Raw genomic sequence first — 14,321 nt, 5'->3', positions numbered from 1 at the left:
TGTTGTAGTCGTGCCTGTTGACTGTGTAGTTGCATGGCGGCGCTTCGCTATTACAAAGTCTCCTGAGTAGTTATCTTCAGGCATGTGTTCTCCTCCATCTGGACCATCTCACCAACGACATCGAGGGTACCTAATGCAAGCATCCCCAGAGCAGTCGTGCATTTCTGCTTAGGAGAGAATGAGAGTTGTCCACAGTAATCCCTGATGTGCCTGAAGTACGGATCATGTGCCCCCATCCCCTCCACCACGCGCAAAAATAAGGGTTTGCTCATACATAAGTGTCGACAAAAAAATGTATCAGGGAATGCTGGTCCAGGCTTAAGGTAGTCCTTGTAGAGCAGTCATCCTCAAGGACCCTATCCCGGTTGAAGACTCTTCTCCCTTTGATTGGACCCTTGAAGTGCAGAATGTGCTCCACCTTCCTTCCATTTCCTTTTGGATGCTCATAATCATCATCGTGTCAGCATCTTCGTCCGACTCCGATGAATCAAATAAATTCTTTTGCATTAATTCATCAAGCTCCTTGTTTACATACTCCACATCCGACAAACCCTCCGAATCCATTGTTTTTCCTACAAAAAATAGAAAAAACTACTCGGACAATTTGTCGAATACATAGAGGGCAAGCCACAATTTGAGAATAGTCGGACATACCGTGGCCGCTTCCGGGGCGACGAGGCTGGCGAGGAGGAGTTCTATGGTAGTTGTGGCGGCTATGAGTGGTCGGGGCAGCGGAACTACATGAGGGCTTGCGCAGACAAGGGAGCGAGGAGAGAAAAAGGTTGGTCCGAAAGGTTGGGAATTTGGTGGAATTTATGATGGGTCTTGTTTGTCGGATCCGACATGGCGGATGCTCCAAGCGCCCCATATCCGTCCAAGATATGACTTAGATATGGCCGACAACCCGGACATATAGAACTGATTTGAGGAGTTTGGCTAGATATGGCCGACAACCTGGACATATAGAACGATTCAGATTTAGCTAGCTAGCTAGCTCCTCCGTCGGGAGAGCCACGAGCGAGCACGTCGGCCGGGGCAGACGGCGAGCGGGCGCAGCGGCCAAGGTGAACGGGACGAACAGTGCGCGAGTGTTGCAGGCGGGGCGGATGGCGGGCGGGCGGACATAAGCGAGCCATGAATGTTCCGATGGCAGTCGGGCTTCCATCAACTGTTTTTCACATATACAGGGCACCCTCGAGTTGGCTCCGAAATTCTTATTTTCACAGTTTTGGTAGGGATGTTTTCCCGCCTCTTAAAAAACTTTACAGGCCAGAGTCTGTACGGGTTCTATTCGGATCGTTTTTTTTTTGTTCAAAATTGTAAATCGACGGTTATCTTATAATTTCATGCGTTCCGATATTGATTGTGCCGTCGGCCCAGCCCGGCGGTAGATGCCCTCGTCCCCGTGAAGAAGTTGAAGGGCGGATAAAGTAGGAGGAGCAGCGGGCGTCGCGCTCGTGTAGCGCTCGGGTCGGAAACTCGTGATGTGCCGATCAGCCAATCATGCCCTCGCATCTTGACAGGAGAAATACGGCCTGGCCGCCGGCATCTGCTAGCTGTTTTCTGGTTGAATTCGCCATCCATACTGCCTTAATTTGATGCCGGTGCCGCTGCCAACCGCCGCATGCGTCTGCTCCCCGAACCCAGCTGCCCAATCCAAACCCAGCGACCTTCCCCCTCCCGTCCGTAGTACGATGAACAGCTAAACGCCACCGATCAGCAGCAGATTTTTTTTTTGTGTGTGTGTGTGGCCGTAGATCTTCGTCACGCCAAACAGCCGCGGCTGACGGAACTTCGACAGGCCAGCCTACGCCGCTCGTTTCCGGCGTCGTGGTCCTTCGGACAGCTCAGGGCTCAGGCAGAGGGTGGCGGCCAGAGTCGGGTTTCTCGCATGATCATGTCCATAAGCGTCCGCATCGTCATGTCCATACCAGCTTTGTAAAAAGCGCACTCAAGAGTCGGGTTTCTCGCATGATCAGACATAGGAGTAATTATCTTCCAACGCCAACTAGACAAATCGACAAGCATGGTGCGCCCAACCTCAACGCCTCATGATACTGAAGAAATCAATGTGTGGCGATGGGCGGTGGCCGCGCGGTGCAGTGAGGTCGACGGGTGTGCCGTCGATCAGTTCAGACATGAAGAGCAAAAGTGGCATGGCATGGGGTGCTCGCCAGCTAAGTGGCAATGCTGCAGTCCCAGAGAAGCAAAATGCAGTTCCTGGCTCAGAAAACTGTGATATGATAGAAAGAAAGCCATGGCTACGGAGCCATGAGAATTCGACGGGTCAGAGCTTAGCCAACCTTGCTCTTTTCAACAGCAATACAGTAAGGAGGCCAGCAAAGTATCCCAAACGATACAACCAAGGGAACATTTCGCTTGCAGAAAAAACATTCAGCTGACATCAAGAGAGACGAATTGAAATCGCATTAACACTGACAAAGGTGGGGAGGTCAAGTGTTGTGCAAACTCAATTACTAGCATGCTAAACCTATTGATTTCTTCTGCCGGTTGCAACATATTTGGCTCGGATACTACTTAAGAAAGACGGAGTCTTCTACCAACGAACTGTCGACACAGGTGAAGCCTCTCCTGATGAGAATTCAACAGTTAAACCAACCTAGGATAATCCTTAGGTCATTACTGACTTATTTCATGCTGCAAGGAGGCCAGCAAAGCATACCGACCGATATAACCAAGGGAGCACTCGACAAATTGAAAACAGAAGTGCAGGCTCAACCAAATTACTCAAATGTCAGAACAATCTAGGATCTGAAAATTCAGGTTCACAAATGCAGGCTCAACCAAATTATTCGAATAAACCTATTGACGAATATGTTGCATCCAACAGCAACGGAATGTGACTAGAAGATACAAGCTACCGAGGAGTCTCAATCGCAGGTGCAGTGAAGAAAGCAGAATGTGGAGAAGATCAGCTGCATGTTGGGGATAAGTTGAGAACGAAGAGCATGAAGAACGATGCCAACTGCCCAACTCAGCACCGCAGTCTAGAAAGGCTTGCACCTCCTGCAATACTTACCCAGGTATAATTGCCCCTCACATGACCTCATCACCTGCCATGGGGCTCGGAGGCAAGGGTGCAGGCCATTCAACTAAATACCTTGCCGTCAGTCCCAGAGAAGCAAGCAGATGCAGCTTCTGGAGACTCGTCCTACAAAGAAATTTGCGCTTCTAATACTTCCAGAAGCTGCATTTATCAGCACAATCAAACCTTACCAATTTGCAAAAGAAGAAAGGTCGTTACTGCTTTTTGACGAGCAGCATCTTCAACGAAGAACACGCGACGCAGAGGGGTCGTCTGCAGGAACTAATACGCAGTTTGCATGGAGCAGGCGAGGGCGAAGGATGAACGAAGAGCGAAGAGCAAAACCATGAAGACATAACTCAAAGCCGTAGCCGGCCGACGCTTTTAAGCAGTGCAGGACGATGCCTTTTTAACACACAAAAGAAAAGACAGCTGGTCTTAGTTAATGATACACCCATCCATAAGTTTATCTAGAGATGAAATCAAACACAACCATAATACTGCGGTAAAAGTTATGGGGAACTTAACCAAACTCAAGCAGTCGATGACGGATGTTTCAAATGGGGGACATGACACTGTTCATAGCTGACGGGTATAGAGCAATATTTGCAACAGAACACTCTCCAGACATAACATACAGCTTTAGCTCCTGCTGCGGCGATACCTGGAACCATAATAGTAACGATCCCATTACATACAGTAGAAATCATTCAAGGTAAATCAGTACCTGCCAAAAAAAATACTGAGATATGCATTACCCATTGCCATAGGCAGGTGATTCGTCACGTCCACGGACTGGTGACCTGCTCACACTGCGCCCACGAGCCGGTGACACACTACGACGCCTTGGAGAGCGGCTGTAGCTTCTGTTTACAAAGCATATCTTATTTGTCAGATCTATTGTTCTTCATGTAATAATATAATATAGCTACTCCCTCCGTTCCATATTACTCGTCGCTGATTTAGTACAACCAGCGACGAGTAATATGGAACGGAGGGAGTACATATTTAGCATAAGAAGCAAATGTGACAAATAATAACAACAGATTTGGTATATAGGGTATTCTTTTTATGCGCTAAAACCTTCCGACTTGACTACTCAAAATGCAACTAGTGAATAGTAGAGGTAGATAAATGTCAATGTCAAACAGAAGAAAATTGAGGAGCCTAATGTAGCCACAAGCTCGAGTAATTTTGCACCAAAAATAGCAATCCCAAATTGATCATACCTTTTCCCATGTAAATCTAGCAGTTGTATAATTGGCATCATTGAGCATACTTCACAAAGTACAAGAAAATAAACAAGAGAGCAAAGATGACCCAATTGCTATTCTTCCATGCAATTACAAACACCTTTTCCACGTCTACTACTCAACCATGAAGCAAGAAACGATACAGGAGGATTAACATCTAACAGGTAGAAATCAGAAGACAATGCCTGGAACTGCATGCAGCCATGTACCATAGCCACCCCCACAGCATATTTACACAACTATACCTAATGTCGCAAAATAATTTTGAAACAAATCAGGGAACACTACGAGAAGTAGATTGTTCATCATGTCATCAAAGGGTTCAAATTGCATATCTGCTAGTCACTAATCCTTTGCATGATCATGTGTGATAGTAATGAATCTACATATCAGCAAAGTATAACATGAACTTTTTTTAAGTATATATGTTTCATAACATTAACAACCTATGTTTTTAAAGCGTCCCTAGCCTAGGCGTCGAAGCGCTCCCCCTCCGCTTTGGAAAATCGACCGCTTCGGGCGCCTAGGCGTCCAAAGCGCCCGCATAGGCGCCAAAGCGCCCCCCTCCCTCCCTAAGGCGGTAAGGCGTCGCCTTAAAAACATAGTTAACAACTATTGTCTCAAAAAAAATATTAACAACTATTTGATTACCTTCTGCTATAGCTTGGACTCCTGCGGTACCTAGGGCTCCGACTGCGGCTACGGCTTCGACTCCTGCTGCGACGCCTTCCACTGCCTAGGCCCCCAGAACCAATCCTCAGACGGCACTCACGGGCAAAGTGACCAGACTCGCCACACTCATAACACTTCATCTCAGATCCACCAGATCGATCACGACCACCACGACCACTGCTGGCATTACGAGACAGCTCAACTCTCCAACCATTCTTGCCTGCAGATGCAAAAGACATGGTCATGGATATGCAAATGTATCATTACGGCATAACAGAGCCAAAAGGAGACATCAAATCCTACGAAGTACAAATAATATCATTGCAAAACTTCGAACAAACTCAGTGAACAAAATCAAATGTCACAAAGACCCATGTGATATGATGGACATTCTCTGTTAACTGAATAAAACAGCATATGGAAACATTAACAAACAATGTTACAATATACAACAGAATAAGGAAGATTTCCATGTACATCTTTAATTGTATCTCTGATGGAGCACGTTCACACAAAACAACTGGTCACATACCATCTAAATCTTTAATTGCATCCTGAGCATCCCTCCTGTCATCAAAATCAACAAATGCAAAACCAGGTGGCTTCCTTGCAACCCATACACTGCGACGACAAAATAAAATTAAGCAAACTGTATCAGCATCCAGCAAATTGTATCAGCACGGGCAGAAAGTAACAAATTTATTAATGCAAAGGGTACATAACCATGCTTAGGTGATGTGTTTATCAAAAGCATCGTCAAGAAAATAAGCAATTCTAGAGGTACTTCAGGGCTTGTCCCAGTGGGCCGGAACAGAGAATTCAGATTCTGTAAATTGGCCACATATTTTGCTGTAAATTAAAATATTTTTGACATGTATCCAACTCCAGTATATGCAGCTGATGACAAGATTACACAAGGTAGAGTTCGCCGAGGGACGTCCATAGATTCAACTTTTATGATAAGCAAAAATGCATCCATAGACGGACACCAGAATTATATACACGAATTGTAGCATGACAACAAAAATCTCCATAAAAAAACAATACTAGCGGATAGGCAATTCACGGATATGCATAAGCAGCTAGAATTCCAGAACCTGCATAATCCAAGCATCATTTGCTACCTGAAAACTCAATTGTAATTAAAAAAACATGCCAATGCGCAAACTCATCTATCCCCAAATCATGATATCGTTCCCTGAAAACTGTCGGCCGTTCCGCCATGGATTATGGCTCATCCTCCGCCCATGATTCTCACCGCCTAAACGTGCAATTCAAGCGGAAGCAGGGACAGCCGCAGAGAATCCAGAACAAAGGCGGATGACTAACCTCCGGAGAACCCCGAACACGCGGAACTCGTCCTCGAGCTCCCGGGCCGTCACAGCAGGGTCCAGGCTCCCGACGTACACGCGCGCCATCGCAGCCGACCACCTACCTGTCGACAACACCGAGAGCCATTAGATTTCGCCGAAGCGGGCGGAAAATCGAACAGGCCGTCGCAGCAATCGAGCCGAAAGCGGCAGATCTGGAGCTCGCGGCTGAGCCCAGCTCTGGTATCTACGCCGCGGGGACGAGCGAGCGGGAGAGATTAGATCTAGGGTTTCGGGGAGCTCGAGAGGGGGGCGGTCGCGCACCTTCTGCGGTCTGCCTGCAGGGACGCGACGCCGGCGGAGGGCGGACGGCGGCCGGGGCGGCGAGTGGGTGAGGAGGAGGAGGCGGACGGCGACGCGGCGAGTGGACGGGGAAGAAGCACGGCGACGCACGGGGTGATCGGGAGGGGAGGTGGGGCTGCGCGAGACGAAAGGGATATATTGCTACTCGGGTTTGGGCGCTGGGCTCGCCTGCGTCGGATTCCTTCTGGAAACCACGGGCGCTTTCGTGCCACTGGGCTTGCCCTGGATTGGGCTATGAGCGGGGCGGAGCGGCGGGAGGCTCCGCCAGAAAAGCCTCACCCGAATGGACTGGCCAATTCTACGGCCCGTTGACCCTATTAAAAAATGTTCATCATTGTCAAAATAAAAATTCTCTTTTTTTGAGCCAACTGCATCCTTTATTAAACGTTCAAACACATAGGGATATAGATGATATCGGGCAAGCTAGTAAGCCACACATGGCGCCCTGAGCTAAGGGAAGCAGCTGCCTTTGCTAAGGCATGGGCCTCCCCATTATGTTTCCTACTTTCATGAATAAATTTTACATCATGGAATAGCCTCCTCTGGTGCTTTATATCTTTCAAGATAGCAAAATATCGGTATGGAACTTCAGCATCTATGTTGGTCACCACTTCTAGACAATCTGACGCGACACAAATAGACTGAACTTGCAGGTCCATAGCGAGCAAAAGTGCCTCGCTGCATGCTTGTGCTTCAAGAACTGAGGGGTCAAGGAGGCCTTCGTGTATAATGGCGGATGCACCGAGAAACGTGCCTCGCTTGTCTCTGCAGATCACCGCTGAGGCTGCCCGGTCGCCGATCTTCGAGAAACTGCCATCGACATTCATCTTGACCTCATGACTGACGGGCGGAAGCCACAGGCTAGGCTGTGCCCGCTCAATTGCATTTCCTATATTCACATGCAGGTCCCTGGAATTCGCATGCAGGACCCTGGAATTTGCATGCGGGTCCTTAGGCTGCGTCTTCCTCTCGAGAATCATCTCCAGATCGGCCAAAAATTTGTCGATGAAGACATGAGTGCTCAGCGGGCTTTGGAACTAGTTGTCGTGGATAGCTCGACGTCTCGCCCACCAAATAGCCCACATTGTTACGAGCACACGTGTTATTTCCGCCGAGGGTAAAGTATCAACCAACCATAGCATCCATAGCTTAGCATCCTCCGATCTATTTGATATGATAGTCTCCGTAAGATCTTCATCTGCAAGTGCCCAAACGTACCGAGCCATGCAGCAGTCGAAATCATTTGCCTCGTGACATATTGAGCACTCCGCCGAATCAGCCATGCTTCGGTGGTGGCGCACAGCACCTGTCGGGATCGAAGTCTAGGATAGTCTCCAAGTGAAGACTCTGACTTTTGAAGGGACCGGAGCTCCCCATAGCCGGGCCCATGACCGGCGGTCCGTCTCACCATTGGAATGACCCTCGTTTTGTTCCAGCCAATCCGTTCGTTGCTGCTTAGTAGATGACAACAGCCTGTACGCAGACTGTACGGTGAAAATGCCCTTCCGTTCATAATACCATGACCAAAAATCCTCTCGGACCCTAGAGCTTAGAGGGATATTCAAGATTGCTTCCTTGTCCATCGCATAGAAGTGCTCCTCAAGTGCAACCCCGTCCCAAGTAAGGGTAGTCGGATTAATGATCTCTGTAACTTTTTGCGGAGGGTTTGAGGATTTTGGGAAAACTGGACGAAGCTTGAAGTCCCGTGGGATCCAGTTGTCGAGCCAGATATGTGTGTCCTTGCCCGAGCCGGTCCGCTTTACTAGCCCCAGTTTAAGTGTATCCCTCCCTTCGACTATTGAACGCCAAACCTGTGACGGATTCTTGCTCACCTCAGCTTCAAGAATTGAGGACGTGGGGTAGTAGACAGCCTTCAATATCCTGGCACTGAGGGAGTTGGGTTCCTGAAGAAGGCGCCAGGCTTGTCGAGCAAGCAGGGCCAAGTTAAAAAGCTCAATATCGCGAAACCCCATACCTCCCATGAATTTGGGATGTGACATCACTTCCCATGAGACCCAAACGGTCTTTCTTTCACCATTCTTTGATGCCCACCAGAACTTTCGCAAAAGACCATTGATATGCTGACACAAGCCCCGTGGCAGCTTGAAACAAGCCATGGAATACGTGGGAATTGCTTGAGCAACAGATTTGATGAGCACTTCCTTACCTCCAACTGAAAGTGCCTTTTCCATCCAGCCCTGGACTTGCTTCCAAATCCTTTCTTTGAGATAATTGAAAGATCCCTCCTTTTCCCTCCCCACGTCAGCAGGGAGACCAACGTATTTGTCAGACAACTTCTCATCCTGGACTGCAAGAATCTGTTTAACCTCCTGCCTCAAGCTTTCCGAGCAGCCCTTGCTGAAGAATATTGAGGATTTGTCCTTGTTAATTCGCTGCCCAGAAGCGGCGCAATATTTCTGTAGTAGGAGTGTTGGGGAACGTAGTAATTTCAAAAAAATTCCTACGCACACGCAAGATCATGGTGATGCATAGCAACGAGAGGGGAGAGTGTTGTCTACGTACCCTCGTAGACCGTAAGCAGAAGCATTATAACAATGCGGTTGATGTTGTCGTACGTCTTCACGATCGGCCGATCCTCAGCACCGAACGTACCGCACCTCCGCGTTCAGCACACGTTCAGCTCGGTGACGTCCCGCGAGCTCACGATCCAATAGAGCTTCCGGGAAGAGCTTCATTAGCACGACGGCGTGGTGACGGTGATGATGATGCTACCGACGCAGGGCTTCGCCTAAGCACCGCTATGATATGACCGAGGTGGATTATGGTGGAGGGGGCACCGCACACGGCTAAGAGATCAATGATCAATTGTTGTGTCCATGGGGTGCCCCCTGCCCCCGTATATAAAGGAGCTAGGGGGAGGCGGACGGCCAAGGAGGAGGGCACGCCAAGGGGGGAGTCCTACTCCCACCGGGAGTAGGACTCCTCCTTTCCTAGTAGGAGTAGGAGAAGGGAAGGAAGGAAGAGAGGAAGAGAAGGAAAGGGGGGCGCCGCCCCCCTCCTTGTCCAATTCGGACTAGAGAGGAAGGGGGCGCGCGGCTGCCCTTGGCCGCCCCTCCTCTTCTCCCACTAGGGCCCATTAGGCCCAATATACTCCCCGGGGGGTTCCGGTAACCCCCGGTACTCTGGTATATGCCTGAAACCTCCCGAAACACTTCCGGTGTCCGAACATAGTCGTCCAATATATCGATATTTATGTCTCGACCATTTCGAGACTCCTCGTCATGTCCGTGATCATATCCGGGACTCCGAACTACCTTCGGTACATCAAAACACAAAAACTCATAATACCGATCGTCACAGAACTTTAAGCGTGCGGACCCTACGGGTTCGAGAAATATGTAGACATGACCGAGACACGTCTCCGGCCAATAACCAATAGCGGAACCTAGATGCTCATATTGGTTCATACATATTCTACGAAGATCTTTATCGGTCAAACCGCATAACAATGTACGTTGTTCCCTTTGTCATCGGTAAGCTACTTGCCCGAGATTCGATCGTTGGTATCTTAATACCTAGCTCAATCTCGTTACCAGCAAATCTCTTTACTCGTTCTGTAGTGCATCATCCTGTAACTAACTCATTAGTCACATTGCTTGCAAGGCTTATAGTGACGTGCATTACCGAGAGAGCCTAGAGATGCCTCTCCAACAATCGGAGTGACAAATCCTATTCTTGATCTATGCCAACTCAACAAACACCATCGGAGACACCTGTAGAGCACCTTTATAATCACCTAGTTATGTTGTGACGTTTGGTAGCACACAAAGTGTTCTTATGGTATTCGGGAGTTGCATAATCTCATAGTCATAGGAACATGTATAAGTCATGGAGAAAGCAATAACAGTAAACTAAACGATCAAGTGCTAAGCTAACGAAATGGGTCAAGTCAATCACATCATTCTCCTAATGATGTGATCCCATTAATCAAATGACAACTCATGCCTATGGCTAGGAAACTCAACCATCTTTGATCAACGAGCTAGTCAAATAGAGGCATACTAGTGACACTATGTTTGTCTATGTATTCACACATGTATTATGTTTCCGGTTAATACAATTCTAGCATGAATAATAAACATTTATCATGATATGAGGAAATAAATAATAACTTTATTATTGCCTCTAGGGCATATTTCCTTCAGTCTCCCACTTGCACTAGAGTCAATAATCTAGATTACACAGTAATGATTCTAACACCCATGGAGTCTTGGTGCTGATCATGTTTTGCTCGTGGAAGAGGCTTAGTCAACGGGTCTGCAACATTCAGATCCGTATGTATATTGCAAATCTCTATGTCTCCCACCTGGACTTGATCCCGGATGGAATTGAAGCGTCTCTTGATGTGCTTGGTTCTCTTATGAAATCTGGATTCCTTTGCCAAGGCAATTGCACCAGTATTGTCACAAAAGATTTTCATTGGACCCGATGCACTAGGTATGACACCTAGATCGGATATGAACTCCTTCATCCAGATTCCTTCATTTGCTGCTTCCGAAGCAGCTATGTACTCCGCTTCACGCGTAGATCCCGCCACGACGCTTTGTTTAGAACTACACCAACTGACAGCTCCACCGTTCAATATAAACACGTATCCGGTTTGCGATTTAGAATCGTCCAGATCAGTGTCAAAGCTTGCATCGACGTAACCATTTACGATGAGCTCTTTGTCACCTCCATAAACGAGAAACATATCCTTAGTCCTCTTTAGGTACTTTAGGATGTTCTTGACCGTTGTCCAGTGATCCACTCCTGGATTACTTTGGTACCTCCCTGCTAAACTAATAGCAAGGCACACATTAGGTCTGGTACACAGCATTGCATACATGATAGAGCCGATGGATGAAGCATAGGGAACACTTTTCATTTTCTCTCTATCTTCTCAAGTGGTCGGGCATTGAGTCTGACTCAACTTCACACCTTGTAACACAGGCAAGAACCCTTTCTTTGCTTGATCCATTTTGAACTTTTTCAAAACTTTGTCAAGGTATGTGCGTTGTGAAAGTCCAATTAAGCGTCTTGATCTATCTCTATAGATCTTGATGCCCAATATGTAAGCAGCTTCACCGAGGTCTTTCATTGAAAAACTCTTATTCAAGTATCCTTTTATGCTATCCAGAAATTCTATATCATTTCCAATCAACAATATGTCATCCACATATAATATTAGAAATGCTACTGAGCTCCCACTCACTTTCTTGTAAATACAGGCTTCTCCAGAAGTCTGTATAAAACCATATACTTTGATCACACTATCAAAACGTTTATTCCAACTCCGAGAGGCTTGCACCGGTCCATAAGTGGATCGCTGGAGCTTGCACACTTTGTTAACTCCCTTTGGATCGACAAAACCTTCTGGTTGCATCATATACAACTCTTCTTCCAGAAATCCATTCAGGAATGCAGTTTTGACATCCATTTGCCAAATTTCATAATCATAAAATGCGGCAATTGCTAACATGATTCGGACAGACTTAAGCATCGCTACGGGTGAGAAAGTCTCATCGTAGTCAACCCCTTGAACTTGTCGAAAACCTTTCGCAACAAGTCGAGCTTTGTAGACAATAACATTACCGTCAGCGTTAGTATTCTTCTTGAAGATCCATTTATTTTCTATGGCCTGCCGATCATCGGGCAAGTCAACCAAAGTCCATACTTTGTTCTCATACATGGATCCCATCTCAGATTGCATGGCTTCAAGCCATTTTACGGAATCTGGGCTCACCATCGCTTCTTCATAGTTCATAGGTTCGCCTTGGTCAAGTAACATGACCTCCAGAATAGGATTACCGTACCACTCTGGAGCGGATCTTACTCTGGTTGACCTACGAGGTTCGGTAGTAACTTGATCTGAAGTTTCATGATTAATATCATTAGCTTCCTCACTAATTGGTGTAGGCGTCACAGGAACCAGTTTCTGTGATGAACTACTTTCCAATAAGGGAGCAGGTACAGTTACCTCATCAAATTCTACTTTCCTTCCACTCACTTCTTTCAAGAGAAACTCCTTCTCTAGAAAGGATCCATTCTTAGCAACAAATGTCTTGCCTTTGGATCTGTGATAGAAGGTGTACCCAAAAATTTCCTTTGGGTATCCTATGAAGACACATTTCTCCGATTTGGGTTCGAGCTTATCAGGTTGAAGCTTTTTCACATAAGCATCGCAGCCCCAAACTTTAAGAAACGACAACTTTGGTTTCTTGCCAAACCATAGTTCATAAGGCTAGGGCTGGGCATAAAAACCGACCAACCGAAAACTGAACCGAAACCGAAACCGAATAAACCGAATTTTCGGGTTCTTTACTGTGTACAAGAAAATTCGGTTAGCTGGGCTATGTCGTGGTTCTAACTCTGACAGTGATGTAGGGGGTGAGTATGGAGAGGCGAGATCCTAGCTATTGGGAAGTTGTTACACGCGAGGTTTACGAGTTCAGGCCCTTCTCGGAGGAAGTAATAGCCCTACGTCTCGGAGCCCGGAGGCGGTCGACTGGATTATGCGTGTATAGATTACAGGGGTGCGAACCCTTCCTACTGAGGAGGGGGGTGGCTTATATAGAGTTCTCCGGCCCCCTCCTGCCCTCAGTAATGCAGGGTTTAAAGTACATTTAAGATGGGGCGTTACTGGTAACGCCTCTAATAAAGTGCTGTAATGACCATGAAGACTACTTAACAGCTGACCGTTTGCCTACGGAGTGACTGTAGATCTCCTGGCAGTCGAGTGAATAGCTTCATGGTCGAGTGGTAGCTTCTTGGTCGAGTGTCTTGAACCCGTCGAGTGGAGTACCTTCAAGTCGATTGATGGGTGATTTCTTCTAGGGATGTCCTTGGGTAGGACTCTTTGGGACGGGTCCGTGCTCCTACCCCAGGTACACACCTTCATCATTAGCCCCCGAATGGATCGAGGTTAGAGTGGGGGAAGAGTTGGGGATCCTTTCCGACCGGTTCTTCGGGGCTGTAAGAGTGCCTCACTCAGGGTCAGTTGTCGCGGACGACGTCACCAACCTCTTTCAGTCGCCTTGATCCATTCCAAGCCCTTCGTCGAGTGAATATCCTTGCTTGCGACATGCCGAGTGTTGGTACGAGCGGGATACTCTGTTTTTGGCAAGCGGTTCTATGGCCCGCGGATCTCACGGGATTTGGATTTTGGGAAGCGCGCGGGACGGGAGCAGCCGCAGTAATCAGAAGTGATAAAGCGGAAACTCCTCGATCCTCGCATCGCCTTTTTCGCCACGTACTGCGCGCGCGTCCGTTGCGGGATTTGACTGGGCTGCCTGGGCCTACCGGTCAGCCACTCGGGAGTGGCCCCTTATAAGTTGCCGGCTCGGGGTTTCCAAGCCGCGCGCTTCTCTTCTGCTTTCTTCTTTCTTTCTTCCTCTCTCCCTTCGCCAGCCCTCCTGCGACCCTCGGCCGTACCCTAGCGTCGTTAGCCCGTGCGATACCTCGTCGGCGACGATGGTGAAGGGCAAGACCACTGCTTTGGAGCGCGCGAAGAAGGCGGCGGCGTGGAAAGGAAAGAAGTCTTCGCGAGGTGGATCTTCCTCCCGGACCACCCTGCCCAAGGGTTGGATTCAGGGCGATTGGATGCCATCGGTGCTCCGGCAGGAAGATCTCGACGACATGGTCGAGGGAGGAGCCATTCCCCACGAGGCTGCGCGT

The 14,321-nt window shown here is 48.0% G+C and overlaps 1 protein-coding gene across 7 annotated transcripts; it reads right to left on the bottom strand.

Annotated features, from left to right (window-relative positions):
- Positions 1 to 2,715: 2,715 nt before the first annotated feature.
- LOC125531274 (serine/arginine-rich splicing factor RSZ21A) lies at positions 2,716 to 6,854 on the bottom strand. Of its 7 annotated transcripts, none has more exons than XR_007293136.2 (8): positions 6,606 to 6,854; positions 6,301 to 6,406; positions 5,504 to 5,592; positions 4,951 to 5,191; positions 3,805 to 3,912; positions 3,238 to 3,710; positions 3,041 to 3,172; positions 2,716 to 2,936 (listed from the first exon to the last, which is right to left on the bottom strand). XR_007293136.2 is itself a non-coding variant. In XM_048695685.2 (6 exons), the coding sequence occupies exons 2-6, from the start codon at positions 6,387 to 6,389 to the stop codon at positions 3,689 to 3,691; spliced, it is 549 nt and encodes a 182-aa protein (XP_048551642.1). In that variant the 5' UTR covers positions 6,390 to 6,406; positions 6,606 to 6,854; the 3' UTR covers positions 2,716 to 3,688. The 7 variants fall into 7 exon arrangements, 1 of the variants encoding a protein (XP_048551642.1); XR_007293135.2 differs by having other exon boundaries at positions 3,266 to 3,710; XR_007293134.2 differs by having other exon boundaries at positions 3,041 to 3,710.
- Between the last annotated feature and the right edge of the window lie 7,467 nt (positions 6,855 to 14,321).

The sequence above is a fragment of the Triticum urartu genome, chromosome 7A (genome assembly GCF_056163025.1).
Source record: "Triticum urartu cultivar PI428250 chromosome 7A, HENAU_Tu73, whole genome shotgun sequence".
Lineage (NCBI taxonomy): Eukaryota > Viridiplantae > Streptophyta > Magnoliopsida > Poales > Poaceae > Triticum > Triticum urartu.
This window is presented reverse-complemented; position numbering and strand designations above follow the sequence as displayed.